At 45.4% G+C, this 15,637-nt stretch overlaps 1 protein-coding gene across 1 annotated transcript in view; it reads right to left on the reverse strand.

The window, feature by feature from the left end:
• The window catches only part of mrc1a (mannose receptor, C type 1a), a 65,437-nt gene that overhangs the window by 32,025 nt on the left and 17,775 nt on the right, over positions 1-15,637 (reverse strand). The window contains exons 8-18 of the mRNA XM_081347703.1: positions 14,418-14,575; positions 14,193-14,306; positions 12,876-12,991; positions 12,217-12,365; positions 11,914-12,110; positions 10,202-10,317; positions 10,012-10,093; positions 9,525-9,669; positions 9,105-9,143; positions 2,056-2,222; positions 1,913-1,977 (exon numbers count right to left, since the gene is read on the reverse strand). Coding sequence (XP_081203829.1) covers positions 1,913-1,977; positions 2,056-2,222; positions 9,105-9,143; positions 9,525-9,669; positions 10,012-10,093; positions 10,202-10,317; positions 11,914-12,110; positions 12,217-12,365; positions 12,876-12,991; positions 14,193-14,306; positions 14,418-14,575 — 1,348 coding nt within the window. The remainder of the gene's footprint in view (positions 1-1,912; positions 1,978-2,055; positions 2,223-9,104; positions 9,144-9,524; positions 9,670-10,011; positions 10,094-10,201; positions 10,318-11,913; positions 12,111-12,216; positions 12,366-12,875; positions 12,992-14,192; positions 14,307-14,417; positions 14,576-15,637) is intronic.

Raw genomic sequence — 15,637 nt, forward strand, 5'->3', positions numbered from 1 at the left:
CCAGGTCCCCAGTCCTCCGATGACCCCTTCGGGGAGAGGGAGGAGGAAGAACAGTTCCGCCTCATCGGCCTCCTACCCACTGGCGGCCGAAGAGGCTGCAGCGCCCCCACTGGCGGCCGAAGAGGCTGCAGCGCCCCCACTGGCGGCCGAAGAGGCTGCAGCGCCCCCTTGCTCACGGAAACGGAGGAGGAGAAGGAGGAAGGCTTTCTGCATACCCCAGGATCAAGAGGTCGTTCCAGAGCCTACTGCTGGCCCAGTGGCCATCCCCAAGCTCCTTGCCCTGCCGGCGCCACCCAAGCTCCTTGCCCTGCCGGCGCCACCCAAGCTCCTGGCCCTGCCGGCACCACCCAAGCTCCTTGCCCTGCCGGCGCCACCCAAGCTCCTTGCTCTGCCGGCGCCACCCATGCTCCCAGTCATGCCGGGTTCGGCCAAGCTCCCGGAGGCTGTCCCAGAGCCCGTTGCCAGCCTGGAGGCTGTCCCAGAGCCCGTTGCCAGCCCGGAAGCCGTCGCCAAGCAGCCTGCTCCTCCTTATATGGCCTTACTCACTATAGTCCCTGTCTTTCCCAAGCCTGGCCAGCCTGCTCCGCCTGCCCTGATGGCTCTCCCCTTGCAACCTGTCCTGTCGACGCCACCCAAGGTCCCTGTACTGTCCTGGCCCTCAGCCAGGATTCCAGACCCGCCGGAGTCTCCCTGGTCAGTTCCTCCAGCACCGCCCTGGCCCTCAGCCAGGATTCCAGACCCGCCGGAATCTCCCTGGTCTGTCCCTCCGGTTCCACCCTGGTCTTCTGCCATGACCCCAGAACTGCCTGAGCCTCCCTGGCTCAACCCGCCCGTCCCTCCCTGGTCCCTCTTTTTGACTTTGTGGATGTTCCTGCTGGCTCTGACTTGGCTCCCCTCCCTCCCTCCCCACTTTGTCTCTGTGTTTTGATCTTCCTGTCTTGTGTTGTCTGTTGGTGAGTTGTCTTGTCTTGTTTTTGATGTCCCGCTTTGGGACGCCCCCTTGGAGGGGGGGTAGTGTCAGGGTTCTGTTACTTCGGTCTAGTTAATTTCTTGGTTTTGTGACAGAGCTCTGACACTCCCGGTTTTGTCTCGTCTCTGTGTGAGTGTGCGGTTTCGAGCGCGCTCAGGCCGTGCACTCACTTGTCTACGTGCCTTGTTATATGTGCGGGGCATGGTGTTTGGATCCCGACACGTCTGTCTAGTTAGGTTTCGGTTATGTGTCGGGATTCGGACATCAATGCTCCGCGTGTTTGTTTTCTTTTGTGAGCGCACGGAATGAGCTTTCGCTCGTTCTCGTGCGCTCTGTCTTGTCACGTGAGCGCGTGCGGTTTCAAGTTCGCTCGAGCCGCGCGCTCTTCTGTCTGCGTGTGTTGATTTCACTAGCTGCGTGTTCATGTCTCGTTTTGTGTTCTAGTCCTGTTTCTTGTGAGCACATGGCTTGTCATGTGTTTCCTTGTGCCATGTGCTCTCCTGTCGATTGTCTAACCCCGCCCACCTTGTTACCTGATTATTGATTCATTTTCCCCACCTGTCCTCCCTCGTTACCCGCTTTGTTTGCTCTCCCTATTTATTCTCCTTGTGTTTGCAGTTCTGTGCTGGTTCGTCGTCGTATCTATGCTGTGTGTTTCCCTGCTGTCAAGTCAAGCCGAGTCAAGTCTAGTCTGTCTTGTTTTTTCCCCCTCGGGGTAGTTTTGTTTGTGTTTTGTTTTATTTTGTGATATATTGAATAAAAGACCTTTTTCTCGCAATTGAGCCCTCGCTCCCTCACTCAACCTGACATTATGCATCTAACTCTTTCATTTACATTTACATTTATTTACATTTATGCATTTGGCAGACGCTTTTATCCAAAGCGTCTTACATTGCATTCAAGGTACACATTTTTTACATTTTACATTACTTTCATACTCACCTAAATGTTTTGTCCAACTCCAATCTCATCCCGATGTAGTATTCACCCTCTGGCTTCTTTAATATCTGTAAAACAGTGTCAATAACTCTAAAGAATGATCATGCAATAATGTTATAGCATTAATGGGAATCACGGTAATATACCTGCTTCCATAAAAACTTCCTCTCTGTTTGACCAGTGATGACGACGAGATCGCCGTGATTCCTCTTGCAGAACGAGCGAGCTTTTTCCATAGGCAGGAGGTCTTCATTAATGAAGTACTGACTCTCGTTGTACTGGATCCAGCCATCAGATGTCATGTTATATTCCACTGTGGGATAAAAACAACATAACTTAGCATTGTCTTCATCTGTAGTGTGTGATTTGTACTAGTCATGATAACTCTGACATCATTTACTCAGCCTTACATCATTGCATTGACAATCTTTACAACCTGTTCCACAACTGAAGCTCTATTCCGTAACATGACAGGAGATAGTGAGCAGGAGCTGTCAACTGATCGCAATTGCAAAAAAAAAAAAAAAATGTTTTCTGAAATGTTATATTTAAATATGCAACTGAGGCATTATCTCAGTATATCTCATAATTAAATATGCACTAATTCGCAAAAACGTCCAGAACAGAAATCCGAACACTGGATTAAGCCAGGTTCAAAATTTTAGACTTAAAGGCGGACTTCTCTTTTTTATCCCTCCATAAATCTGAAAAGACTGTCAACAGCGAGAGAGAGAAGAAAAAACATTTTCACCATTTATTTTTTATGTTGTATAAAATCAGGCAAATTATATCTGATTAAACCCCCCTCAGTAAAACAAACTTTAGAAAATGGATAGGAATATGTATAATATATAAGTGCTGCTGAAGTGAAGATAAAACTCATTTTGAGAAGACGGCCTTTACAGATTTGTATTGTAATTGAGATCTACACATGCAAATGGATCAAGTGCAAATAAAAGCAACAGTTAAAAGTGTATTTTGGATGTTTCCACAAGTTTATTATAAGCCAAATAACCCAAAATCTCAAAACTGGCCCCTGCATGTAAAAACTGTTTTTGCCTGTAGTGTCTTGCTTTAAGTTAGTAAGTGATGTTAAAAATTGCTCTGCATTTAATGAGCCGATGTGTTTTAGTCCCAGTCGATTATTCTAGATGTTTATAATCTATTACATTGAATAAAACGTCTCAGGTTACGACTGTAACCTATGTTCCCTGAGAACAGGGAACGAGACACTACGTCAGAATGACGCTATGGGGAACGCCTCAGGCGTGACAGGTGTCTGAAATAAATATCAACTCACGTCAATTATGTTGACCGGCGACAGCCCGTGAATCATCAGCTTGATTGATTAACGCGCAACCTGGATGTATAAAGGGAAGCCTTGCATACATGACAACATCCTATCGTCTGAAGGGACTGTTGCAGGCAGGCCCCGAGGCATGGCAGGAAGACGTAGTGTCTCGTTCCCTGTTCTCAGGGAACATAGGTTACAGTCGTAACCTGAGACGTTCCCTTTCGAAAGGGAACTCTACACTACGTCAGAATGACGCTATGGGGAACGATATACCAACACCACCATGCTGAGGGGAGTGCATGCCCAAAGGCAGTGACAACTGTCCGAACCAGTAATTCAGAAAACACTGGAACCACTCACCCTTAGGTCACATCGGGCTGTCAGTGACAGCACTCCCTACCGGTCATCACCCAAGCTAATGAACCAAGAAACCGCCAGAACATAGTTAATGGGGGGTATATCTGGGCCAGCTCAAAGGCTTAGGACCACAGCTTCCAAAAGAAGGGGTCCCTTCTAGGGAGTGTGGCTAGGGGGCCCAAGGGACTCCCAGCCAGTCACTATTCAGGGGAGCGTGCCACCTGAAATACCACCAGGCAGGCCTGACCTGGTGTCACTACATAAGACACTAGAGTCTGGCCACTTCCTGTCTGTCTGAAGACAGAGCCTCTGGACACTTGCCTTAAGAAGGCATCCAACCCGAGGGACTGCAAAACAGGCAGTGAACCACTCAGCCCGGATCTCAGAGACGGGAAACCCTGGAGAGTATGACTCAGCATAGTGCTTTACAACCCTTGCCAGCGAGGGGAGTCTCTCTACTCGATCCATGGATCTACCCAGTGTTTGTGTTTCAAAACACTGAGGAGGCCTGTGAGGGCCTAAAGGGAGCTACCTCCAGGAAGGCCTGGTAGGACCTCTAACCTGGCGACCACAACATGGGGGAGCTTGTATTCAACCACAATATGTGGGAGCTTACCTTCAGGAAGGCCGGTGAGGCCTCTGACCTGGCAACCACAACATGTGGGAGCTCATATTAGGAAGGCCGGTGAGGCCTCTAACCTGGTGACCACAGCATGTGGGAGCTCCTATCAGGAAGGCCGGTGAGGCCTCTAACCTGGCGACCACAACATGTGGGAGCTCATATCAGGAAGGCCGGTGAGGCCTCTAACCTGGTGACCACAGCATGTGGGAGCTCCTATCAGGAAGGCCGGTGAGGCCTCTAACCTGGCGACCACGTCATGTGGGAGCTCATATCAGGAAGGCCGGTGAGGCCTCTAACCTGGCGACCACAGGATGTGGGAGCTCACTTTCAGAAAGGGAATAAAGCGTACAGCGCACAACCCTTACCATAAAAAATGGAAATAGAAAGTACATGAAAGAAAGTGCATGTACTTAGCCATTCTGAACCCAAGAAGGCCTGATGAGGCCTCTAACCTGGCGACCACAGCATGTGGGAGCTCATACTCGGGAAGGCCGGTGAGGCCTGTAACACGGTGACCACAGTGTGTGGGAGCTCATCAGAATGTGGAAGTTAGCTAGAGAAAAACATCTGTCGTAATAAAGTGACGACAGGAAGTATCTAGAATGGGACCCGAAGAGAAAGACCAGGGTCTGAGCCACATAGGAAGGGACAGAAGCGATACGCGCATGACCCTTACCATAGAAAATGGATTTTAGAAAATACACAAGACATAAGTCGTGTGACTTACCATAAGCATGGTTTAAAAAAGGTACGGAACGTATGTACCAAAAAGGAATGAAGTAAAGGTTTGCTCGTACTTCATCACTCTAAAAACACAGTATGTGTGAGCCCACATTCGGGAAGGCCGGATGAGGCCTGTAACCTGACATATAAAAGCTCAAAACCAGGAAGGCCTGGTGAGGCCTGTAACCAGGGAACCACCTTACGTGGGAACCTATAATCAGGAAAGCCAGAAGAAGCCTGCAACCTGATAGACACAATACGTGGGAGTACTCATTCAGTAAGGCCTGGTGAGGCCTGCCACCTGACATGAAAGAACTCATAACCAGGAAGGCCGCAGAGGCCTAAAGCCTGGTGACCACTAATTGTGGAAGGTTAAAACTCAGGAAGGCCGGTGAGGCCTGTGACCTAACGACCACCGCACGTGGGAGCTCAAATTCAAGAAGGCCTGGTGAGGCCTATAACTTGATAATCACAGTAAGTGGAAGCTCACAGCATGTAGGAGCTCACATTCAGGAAGGCCGGCGAGGCCTGTAACCTGACATGTGAAGACTCCTAACCAAGAAGGCCTGGTGAGGCCTATAACCTGGCGACTACAGTATGTGGGAGCTCATACTCAGAAAGGCCTGGTGAGGCCTCTGACCTGATAACCACAGAATGTGGGAGCTCATAACCAGGAAGGCCAGATGAGGCCTGTAACCTGATGACCACACTATGTAGGAGCTCACATTCAGGAAGGCCCGGTGAGGCCTGTAACCTGACATGTGGAGGCTCTTAACCAAGAAGGCCTGGTAAGGCCTATAACCTGGCGACTATAGTATGTGGGAGCCATTATACAACCACAGCATGGGGGGAACTCATACTCAGGAAGGCCGGTGAGGCCTCTAACCTGGCGACCACAGCATGTGGGAGCTCAAATCAGGAAGGCCTAGTGAGGCCTCTGACCTGATAACCATATAACATGGGAGCTCATATTCACCACAGTATGTGGGAGCTCACATTCAGGAAGGCCAGTGAGGCCTGTAACCTAACATGTGGAGGCTCGTAACCAGGAAGGCCTAGTGAGGCCAATAACCTGGCAACTACAGTATGTGGGAGCTCATATTCAACCACAGTATGTGGGAGCTCATACTCAGGAAGGCCTAGTGAGGCCTGTGACCTGACAACCACAGCATGTGGGAGCTCATATTCACCAAAATATGTGGAAGCTCTCATTCAGGAAGGCCTGGTGAGGCCTCTGACCTGATAACCATAGAATGTGGAGGCTCATATTCAAGAAGGCCTGGTGAGGCCTAAAACTTGATAACCACAGAATGTGGGAGCTCATATTCAACCACAGTATGTGAGAGCTATACTCAGGAAGGCCTAGTGAGGCCTATGACCCGATAACCACAATATGTGGGAGCTCATATTCAAGAAGGCCTGGTGAGGCCTATAACTTGATACCCACAGTAAGTGGGAGCTCATATTCAACCAAAATATGTGGAAGCTCTCATTCAGGAAGGCCTGGTGAGGCCTCTGACCTGATAACCACAGAATGTGGGGGCTCATATTCAAGAAGGCCTGGTGAGGCCTAAAACTTGATAACCACAGAATGTGGGAGCTCATATTCAACCACAGTATGTGAGAGCTATACTCAGGAAGGCCTAGTGAGGCCTATGACCTGATAACCACAGTATGTGGGAGCTCATATTCAAGAAGGCCTGGTGAGGCCTAAAACTTGATAACCACAGAATGTGGGAGCTCATATTCAACCACAGTATGTGGGAGCTCATAATCAAGAAGGCCTGGTAAGGCCTATAACTTGATAACCACAGTAAGTGGAAGCTCACAGTATGTAGGAGCTCACATTCAGGAAGGCCGGTGAGGCCCGAAACCTGACGTGTGAAAACTCCTAACCAAGAAGGTCTGGTGAGGCCTATAACCTGGCGACTACAGTATGTGGGAGCTCATGTACAACCACAGTATGAGGGAGCTCACATTCAGGAAGGCCGGCGAGGCCCGAAACCTGACATGTGAAAAACTCCTAACCAAGAAGTCCTGGTGAGGCCTATAACCTGGCGACTACAGTATGTGGGAGCTCATAACCAGGAAGGCCGGATGAGGCCTGTAACCTGATGACCACAGTATGTGGGAGCTCACATTCAGGAAGGCCGGGTGAGGCCTGCAACCTGACATGTAGAAGCCCATCACCAGGAAGGCCGGTGAGGCCTGTAACCTGGCGCCACAGTATGTGGGAGCTCATAACCAGGAAGGCCTGGCGAGGCCTGTAACGTGGCGACCACCGTGTATGGGAGCTCATATTCAGGAAGGCCTAGAAAGGCCTGTAACCTGATATCCCAGTATGTGGGAGCTCATAACCAGGAAGGCCGGATGAGGCCTGTAACCTGGCGACCACAGTATGTGGGAGCTCATAACCAGGAAGGCCTGATGAGGCCTATAACCTGGCAACTACAGTATGTGGGAGCTCATTTTCAAGAAGGCCTGGTGAGGCCTCTGACCTGATAACCACAGTATGTGGGAGCTCATACTCAGGAAGGCCTGGTGAGGCCTATGACCTGATAACCACAGTATGTGGGAGCTCATATTCAAGAAGGCTTGGTGAAGCCTATAACTTGATAACCACAGAATGTGGGAGCTCATATCACAGTATGTGGGAGTTCATATTCAAGAAGGCCTGGTGAGGCCTATAACTTGATAACCACAGAATGTGGGAGCTCATATTCAACCACAGTATGTGGGAGCTCATTTTCAGGAAGGCCTAGTGAGGCCTATGACCTGATAACCACATTATATGGGAGCTATATTCAAGAAGGCCTGGAGCGGCCTATAACTTGATAACCACAGTATGTGGGAGCTCATATTCAGGAAGGCCTAGTGAGGCCTATGACCTGATAACCATAATATGTGGGAGCTCATTTAACCATAGTATGTGGAAGCTCATATTCAGGAAGGCCTAGTGAGGCCTATAACCTGATAACCACATTACTCCTTGACAGTCAATTCCTGGGAGCTCACCTCAGGGAGGCCCAAGCACTGTCCGGTTGCAAAATGGGGACTGTCTGGTCAAGGAGGCCTGTTAAGACCTACTACCTGACCATCGAAAAAATCTTTAGATTTACTCCCATAACATTTTGCCCCAGACTCTAAAACAGGAGATGTGGTCTGAAAAGAAACAGAAATATGTTAATTTCACATTTTACAAAAAGACCAGAATTACACATGCTCTTTTTGTTCACTGCTCATTTTTCAATTAAAATGCAGCCAAAAACACTGGGTAACGCGATCTGGATGATAGGCTGAATTACTAAATATCTAACTTCTTAAAAGTCAGATAATATTCCATCATTTTAATTCATAGAATTAAATGCAGCCATACTCACCAGACAATACTGTTTTAACATTTATACGTTCTCGTAATCTACACACTGCCTCGGCAAGCGCGAGAAAAGAGCCGTTAAAAAATATTTGGCTTTCATCCCTCGAGAAGAAAGTCAACAGTTGCGAGGTTGAAACATCCGACAGCGCACGGATTTTTTCTTTCTCACACGCGCCGAGATATTTCTTAATGAACACTGCCAGCACCCTCAGGAACTGACTGTGAACGCCTCGTACCCAAACAGTATTGTTTCACAGATCGCACGCACCACAGCTCAGATGCTGAACCCTCCTCCCTCGAGAAAAGGGTCCGCGAAAGCGGAGCATTTTTAAATAAAAAACGCTCACAGTTTGCACAAGAGGCTCTCTCGAGAGCCTCCCGCGCGCTTCAGCGATATTCTCAATACAGACAAACAGTCCCTGAAGACGAAAAGATGTTGTCATGTATGCAAGGCTTCCCTTTATACATCCAGGTTGCGCGTTAATCAATCAAGCTGATGATTCACGGGCTGTCGCCGGTCAACATAATTGACGTGAGTTGATATTTATTTCAGACACCTGTCACGCCTGAGGCGTTCCCCATAGCGTCATTCTGACGTAGTGTAGAGTTCCCTTTCGAAAGGGAACCTAACCAGTCTACGGTGTGGACGCGGCCTGTTGGGTTTTCTCCTTAAGACAGTGGAAATGTAAAAAAAATAAAAATAATAATAATAATAATTACATAACATCTTAATATAATGAAGGGCTAAACATTACATTTGGGGTTAGGAAATACCTGAAAAGAGATCATGCTAATGAATTATGATTATGAAGTAGTTACTAACCTTGGACTGCAGAAGTCGGTGCAGGTTTTGGAGTTGTGCCTATTGAACAAACAGTGAAAAAGCGTTATAGTTAAGTTTATGTGCATGTTTCATCAGAATATATATCAAAACAGCATTTAGTTACACTAGTATACTTTCTGACCATTAAACCGTAGATCTTTAGGACACTGAGTTCATTATTCAGTTACAGTGTGAGTTTGCATAATCACTGCGATTGAGAAACACTTCATGCCTGGACAATAGGCATCCTGTAGTTACCATTTTTGTGCGAATTAACCCTAACCCTAACCTCACGTGAAGAACACAGAACCACATCAGAACATTACAACAAGTGGCAAGTTTGCATTTGTGGGTATTAGTTTGCATTTAGACTCTGAGATTTAATACGCAGATCTATTTGACAGATCCATGCATGTGTACCTATTGGTATCTGGCAGATCCAGTCTTTAAAGGTTTCGCAAGCCAAGTCGTTCCACTTGCGTCCGAAACTAAAGCCCGTTTCTGCACAGTGCTCCAGGTTGTTGTAGTTGTTGGGTTCTCCGTACCTCCAGTTCACAAAATCAGACTGAAAACAAATGCAAACACACATTCACACACTCGATAGTTGCTATGATAAAGTGGACAGTTATATTTTTTAACCAGAAGCTGTAAGATAAATCATACACAGGAAATAATTCCAACTCAAATCAATAGATATCTGCATGTTTATCTATTCGGTGAATAGTCATGTAATAATCAGGATATTTTCAGATGTTCTACCTGTCAGTATGTGTGACTTTGTGTGGTTTTAAGCATGAATGTGACTAAATCTTGGGTTCTTTGGAGCCTTCTTTCCTCCGTTTCAGTCGCATATAATACATTAGACTTTGTAGATTACATTGACTTCAATATAATGAGAGACACTCACAGGAGTTTCATCACTCCACGCAAAACCCGAATCACTGTTCAGCATACTGAAGCCGATCCACGCCGTGTCTCCGTTCGAATACCTGCAGAATACACACGTTTACCATCATACATGGTGTTCTCTACATAATCATCATGTTTTACTAGCCAACACATAATAATAGAGAGTTAGATCAGTATGAAACACTCACGGTAACACGTTGAGTTCTCGTGGAGAGTGAAAGCTCACCAAGTCTCCACCAATGACTCGACAGAAGCTGCGAGCGTCCAGCCAAGTCCTCTTCTCGTCCGCCGGCCTCTGGAATACCTGAGAAGGAGAAACTGAAGAGTGAATTTCCTATGGCATTCCGTGGACAGACATTTGCAGCGGTTAAAGTTATTATAGTCATAAAAAGACTGCAGATGATGCAACAAAATGTAGTTTAACAGGAACGCTAATGTTCTTATTTAGTTTTAGATGATAAGCTGAGACGACAACAACACACTGTTTTCTCAAGAGCTACTGAACTGAAATCATTTCACACTTGATGATCTTTATACAACTGAACTGATTCCACCTGAATTATGAATTACTGTTTACTGTTGTCTTTTTACAGCAGAATTGATCATTACTTCACTGTTTATTACTGTAAAGCTGCTTTGAAACCATCTGTATTGTATAAAGCGCTATATAAATAAAGATAAATTGACTGAATATGTTATTTTCAAACAGAATGTGCACTTGAACTGTTAGTATTTTGGTGCGGTCATGATGTATTTAAAACATCTTATCATAACATGTAGATTACGTTATTTCGTAAACCTCGTCTAAAGTCAGCGGCGCGTTATTCAGATGCTATTTTAAGGGCGCATGCTTGGCCATAATCAATGTAGCGTGTGCACAACGCACACACACATTGCATCTCATCTCATCTACACAGATGAAGCAGTTTTCATTTTTAGAAAACCATACATTATTACAAGGAAAAATATTACCACACGAGGGAAATCATTGTTGTGTCCATGAAGATGTGAAAAATAGGCATAAATCTAGCTTACACATTTACCCAAATTATCATATGCCTGTTTAACTGAAGCTCATCTGTGTGTGTTTCTCCATCCCCAATGTCACTTCTCTGTGTTTTACGGCCCTGACGAGAACGCCGGTCTCCTCGGCTGTGAACCGCTCCTGCAAATCCGCCGTTATAATAGCAAACCGCCATGGAACAAGCGCGTCTGCTCTTAAAGGGAATGTGAGATGAGGCTCTGATTGGTTTATTTCACGTTACGCCCAAACCACACCTATGAGTAATGAAGCGATTCAGACCAACACATTTTAGATTTGCGTCGGGCGCAAGAGTCATTTATCCCGCCGGTATAATAGCAACAGCGCCCGAGACCCGCCCACAAAGTTACTTGCGTTTCGCTTTTGATACTTGCGTTTCAAATCGTTAAAATAGGGCCCTATATCTATATATGTGTCTTTTTTTGTTGTTGTTGTTTTTTCTAGTTCATTGGAATGGTACGAAACTTGGTAAAGGTTTCGGCACTTGCTCTGTGAACACAAACTAAAATCATGGACATAATTCGAAAAGATTAAACATTTTTTTACACTTTTTTTTTATTTAGATGTGGTTCCCAAGACATTAATACAACATTGTGTAAAGTAGTGTTCTCATGGGTTAAGCACGCTCCAGATTAGCAAGCGACATCACAGTCAATGGCCATACTGGTTACATCTGAACATAACAGCATAATAGAGACTCCGTAGTTTTAATAATACATTTACACATTTCAGGTTAAAGTTGATTAATTGTGCATGTTTCCCATAATGATGACTCTGAGGTCAGTGTTTGCTGGTTTAAACCCCCACTAGAGAACCCCGATTTAGTTTTTTAAGCATTTGATCTGTGTTTACGTGTACCTGAATGCAACTGCCTGAATCTTTCTTCGTCCATCCCGACGCACAGGTGAGCGGTTGTGTCGTTGGCGGCTCTCTTGTTGTAGTAATACCCTCCGCCATTTTCTTACAGATGAACTTCTGTTTACTTTTAGAGTCCAGAACATCCCATAATCCCGCCGACGTTCCTGTCAGCATGGCCACGCAACCCTGGTGTCTTTCTAACAGACAGGAGAACAAAAGCTAAACTTCCCAACTCAGGCAGATTCAGACAGTGCAAGCATAACATTTACATTTCACTAGAGCTGTGATCATTGGTCCACACACCTGGCATGCCTACGTTAAAGTGTGTGAACTTGACTTTATCTCCGTTGCTCCACTGGAAGCGCTCCAGGCGTTCGGTGTTACACAAGCCGATCCAGAAGTACTTCTCAGGCCTGAGACCGACCAGGCTAATGAGGAAAGCGTTCTCATACCTAATTGAAGACAAAACATTGAAGTAATGTGATGTGTGTATAACGAAATATCATAACGAAACATTATCGTGCCTCATGGACAGAGCAGATGGGTGGATCTGGGTTATATTTCACTAAAATATAGAATTTTAAATATAACATTTTAAACTTGAACTTCGCTCGCATTCATTCATAACGCATGCATTTTTACTAAACATTCATTCACATAGGCTATTTCATTCAGAGTCATTTCCTTCCTCTACCCTTCATTTGAAGTTTATAATTTAGTATTTAAGGTTTATGTTATGTAACAGATTTTGTTTGATATTTTTTGCAATGGAAGTGTAGTGTGAAACCTTTTTTGAGAGCGATTGGGGGTTAGGAGCCTTTCTCAAGTCATGAGAATCAAACCTGCAACCTTCGGGACACCAGTCTGACTCGCTAACCATTAGGCAACAAGTCTGCCTATTAAAGCACGGTTTGCATAAGCTGAGCCTTTAGTTCTGTTGTAGCCTTTATATTCACCATTACCTGTCGGCAACATCCACCAGTCGCGCTCCCGTCTGCTCACACTCCAGTTTGGCCTCAGGGAAAGTCTTGCTCTCCATGGCGATGAGATAGCAGTGAGATCCATAGCGGACCCATCCCTGTGGAAACCGGACCTCTTCCTCACACGTCTCGTACAATTACAGTAGAGAAACACTGTTTTATCAGTTACAAGTCTCTGGATTTAAATTAAAATATAAGAACTTTGACGATAAATCATAGTACTAGGTCACACTTTGTTTGGATGGTCCACTTTAGTAATTTCTACTAACTAAATTTTACATGTCGACTTATTCTACTAGCCCTAACAGTCTAATACTGTAATGAGAGTTAGTTGACATGTACAGTAGTCGACATTTGAAGTGGATCTAAAAAGTTCATCAAAGATGTCCTGTGACAAGAGCGGGTATTGTTCAAAATGCATGTATAACTTTGATGAAAGCTTTGCTCCACTTCAAATGTCGACTACTGTACATGTCAACTAACTCTCATTACAGTATTAGTAGACTGTTAGGGTTAGTAGAATAAGTCGACATATAGTTGAAAATTTATTTAGTAGAATTACTAAACTGGACCATCCAAACAAAGTGTGACCTAGTACTATGATTTATCGTCAAAGTTCTTATATTTTAATTTAAATCTAGAGACTTGTAGCTAGTGTAGTTGACTAGTGTAGTTGCAAAGTTACTTAATAGAATGACTGAAGCGGACCATCAATGTGTAAACTAGTACTTTTGTCACTAGACTAATTAAAGATGTTATAAAACTATATGTATATGTACATGTATATATATTAACAAAGAAATACTTCACATGAGTAGCAACTCGACACCAATCAACACTAATCATCAACAATCTTGGCCAATGTTGTCCATGAAAATGTATAAACTCAACACCAGTATGAGTGATGATGTGTTAACTATACAGAAACAAACTGTGAACAATCAATTTTTTATAATCTTTGTCAGTGTTAGTTAATAAAAATAATTGTTCATTGTTTGTTCATGTTAGTTCAGAGTGCGTTAACTAATGTTAACTAATACAACTTTAGATTTAAAGAATGTATTGGTAAATGATTAAATGAACATGAACTAAGATTAATAAATACTGTAGAAGTATTTAGTTCATGTTTATTTAACAAATGAGATCTTCTTGTAAAGTGTTGAGCAATGAAAGACAGCAAGACTGAAGCACATTCCCAGATAATGATAGATGGATGCACAGATGGATTCATTTATTATTTAAATATATCTGTTTGATTTTCTCTTTTGTTCATGACAGTATAACCCAGTCTGGACGCACCGCTTGGCATCCGGGACTGGCGAGCTCCACGGCTCCATCCGGTTTGCTGGTGGACTTCTTCTTGCAGATGTATCCGCGCTGCGCGTCGCACACGTGATCTGCCCATCTGCCCTCCTGTTACAGACACTAAATCAACTCACTAATATCCAAATGTCATAGTTTCACATGGAAACGTCGGTCTGATGTTTCAAAAGTAAAAATAACAATAATAAAAAAAACACCCACCTTTCCTTTGATGAGAACACAATCCTCCATGCGATTTATGAGGTGTGAAGGTTCTCCGACTATCCACTTGGTGAAGGTGACGTGTGTTCTGTCCGACCACTCGAACAGGTTCTGGACCCTCTGATCGTTCAGTCCAATCCACAGTTCATCCGTCGGCACTACGGAGCAAACACTCCCAGTGGTAAGTGAAATAATGTTAGACGGGTCCGCGGCCGCGGCCAGTGAGAGAACGATGTCCACTTGTTCTTCCCTCTAGAAAAGCTTAGGCTTTGTTAAAGTCCCCCTGTAGTCGATCATTTTATCCCTTAAAACGTACTCGGTTACTAATGTAACCTCGGTTCTCTCTAGAAGAGGGAACGAGTATTGCGTAAGGTTAGCTTACGCATCGGGAAAGTCTTCTTTCTTCGAGATCTGAAGCCAAAAAATTATCCTTAATTTTGTATTCATTGTCAACGCAGTGCAGCAGCCGACAGACCTAGGCAGGCTGTATAAGCGTGCTCATTGGCTGCTCGGTGGCAACTGCTTAAGCCTATCGGTGAGCGCCCTCCACACCCTTCTAACCGCCAGAATGGGTGTGGCCAGCGTGTATATATTCAGCGCTCACAGGCTAAAATTCTGGTTTTCGCAGTCTGAAGCGCAAAAGCTCGTGGCGCGACACGGCAGGTTACGCAATACTCGTTCCCTCTTCTAGAGAGAACCGAGGTTACATTAGTAACCGAGTACGTTCTCTTACGAGAGGTCTCTCGTATTGCGTAAGGTTAGCTTACGCATCGGGAACCCTTTGTCAACGCCGTGTGCGCCGAGCATCCAGCCCATGAATCCCAGGGAAACCAGGGAAAACACTCTGCTGGGAAATGTGGCCGGTCGGAGAGACGGGCCAGCGCAGTACAAGCACTTCATGCAGTAAATGAAATAGAGCGGCGCGGCCGGTCTATAAACATATAACAGTACAAACAGTAGGGCCGGCAGAGCGAGCCCATACAGTACATAAGCACTCATAAGGGTAGGAGAAAAACGACATAGTCGGTCTCACATGAAGAGAAAAAATTCCCGCGCGACAGAGAATAATACGGGCGGCCAGCAGCGCGGGCCAGCACCGACAACAGCGCGTAACGGGAAATAGGAAACAGAGCGGATCAGCCGGTCTGAGTCAAACACTTCACCCTGAGTATAGTACCAGAATAGCGCCAGCATATGAACGTAGTCTGCACACGAGAAAT

This window comes from Scardinius erythrophthalmus (genome assembly GCF_964197995.2).
Source record: "Scardinius erythrophthalmus genome assembly, chromosome: 2".
Classification (NCBI taxonomy): Eukaryota; Metazoa; Chordata; class Actinopteri; order Cypriniformes; family Leuciscidae; genus Scardinius; species Scardinius erythrophthalmus.